Raw genomic sequence first — 1,337 nt, 5'->3', positions numbered from 1 at the left:
CCCCTATTGTGGTGCGCTGGCCGGCGGTGCGGGGGCCGCCTCCTGTTGCGCGGCACGAGCGCGAGGGACGGCAGGACAGACGCTGCGCCCAAACGCGGTGACGAAACGCTCTTGCGGAGCCAAGCTTGGGCCGCAAAAAGAGGCGGACCAGACCCTTCGGGAGAACACCCCCTGCGCCGAAAGGGTGGGCCCTCCTCTGCGGAAAGAAGGGGCGCCAGCAGGGAACGGCGCGCGGTGCGTGAGGGACGGCTGGCACGGCCGTCGGGATGGCGCGCTTCGTCCCTCGAGGACGGCCCGGCAGGGGGAGCACGACACGCGCCGCGTTTGCCGTGCGTGGCGGAAGCGTGCGCCTCACGAACCCCAGCCTCCCGGCGGGCGGCGGCGGCGCACCTTTTGCACGATGGTGGCGGGCGTGCTGGCCACCAAGCGAATTTGCGAGCATGAACAAAAAGGAAAAGAACGGCGTTGCCTGGGCAGGCGTTCGCGACGGAGACCAACCTGCTGGCGGGGGCGCGGCAATCCGTCACTCCCAGGGGCGATGGGTGAATTAATGGAAGGTAGGGCCGCGGGCCGTGCGGGGGCGGAAGGCATCAGAACGCGGGTGCGTTAACTCTTGCGGCCCTCTGCGTTACGCTTCGCAAGCGCTGGTTCACATTGGCGGACGGACGTGAAGGGGCACGTGTGCGGTGTGTGGCGGTGCGTGTTCTTCTTGGCGTCCGCTCCTGAGGCGGAACGGGCGCTGTGGTCGCTTCGTTTCCCAAAGGCCCATTTGCCCACGAGTTTTGCTCACGTTGCGTTTGTTGCTTTTGCGTGCGCCGGGTGCGTTGGCGGCCGCGCGTGTGACACCGTGCGCTTTCACTGGCGCTCGCTCCTCTCCTGCTCTTCCTCCCGTGCACCGCGGTCTCCTCTTCCTCTCGTTCTCCGGCGAAGGAACCCACAGGCTACACAGCAAGAGAGTCGCAAGGCAGCAGGCATGACGGTGTGTTGGGGGCGGCGTGGCGGCTGTGCGCAGTTTGGCTTGCGGCCTCCTGCCGCGGCGCTGTGCCTTCTCCTCATTCTGCTGCTGCTGCTGCTTCCGTTCGCCCCGCACAGCGCAGTCGCGCAACCAGCAGAAGCTGGCACCACGGTGAAGGTTTTACTGCTGAAGCGAATTCGTACTGCCAGACCCCAGTCCATGCCCACCGCTTTTTACGCCGGCGTGTATGCCTCGCTGTGGGCACACAACTCCACGGCTGCGGGCGATGTTCCTGTTGAACTTGTCAAAAGGGAGGCGAAAGACACCGAGTACGCGTCGTTCTGGAGGAAGTGATACAGAAGGAAAACGGTATCATTGCTCT

At 65.4% G+C, this 1,337-nt stretch overlaps 2 protein-coding genes across 2 annotated transcripts; both read left to right on the top strand.

Moving 5' to 3' along the window:
- Position 1: 1 nt before the first annotated feature.
- Positions 2 to 610, top strand: TraAM80_08591 (uncharacterized protein; the record flags this gene model as incomplete). The annotated part of the gene is made up of 1 exon (XM_029385334.1): positions 2 to 610. A coding segment is annotated over one exon (609 nt), but the record flags the coding sequence as incomplete, so codon positions are not given.
- A 363-nt stretch (positions 611 to 973) lies between these two features.
- Positions 974 to 1,309, top strand: TraAM80_08590 (receptor-type adenylate cyclase; the record flags this gene model as incomplete). Its single annotated transcript, XM_029385333.1, has 1 exon — positions 974 to 1,309. One exon carries the CDS (start codon positions 974 to 976, stop codon positions 1,307 to 1,309), a length of 336 nt encoding a protein of 111 aa, XP_029234881.1.
- Between the last annotated feature and the right edge of the window lie 28 nt (positions 1,310 to 1,337).

Source organism: Trypanosoma rangeli (assembly GCF_003719475.1).
Source record: "Trypanosoma rangeli strain AM80 chromosome Unknown Tra_15.4_contig_00436, whole genome shotgun sequence".
NCBI lineage: Eukaryota > Euglenozoa > Kinetoplastea > Trypanosomatida > Trypanosomatidae > Trypanosoma > Trypanosoma rangeli.
The sequence above is the reverse complement of the archived record's forward strand: the minus strand, read 5'-3'. Positions and strand labels throughout refer to the sequence as shown.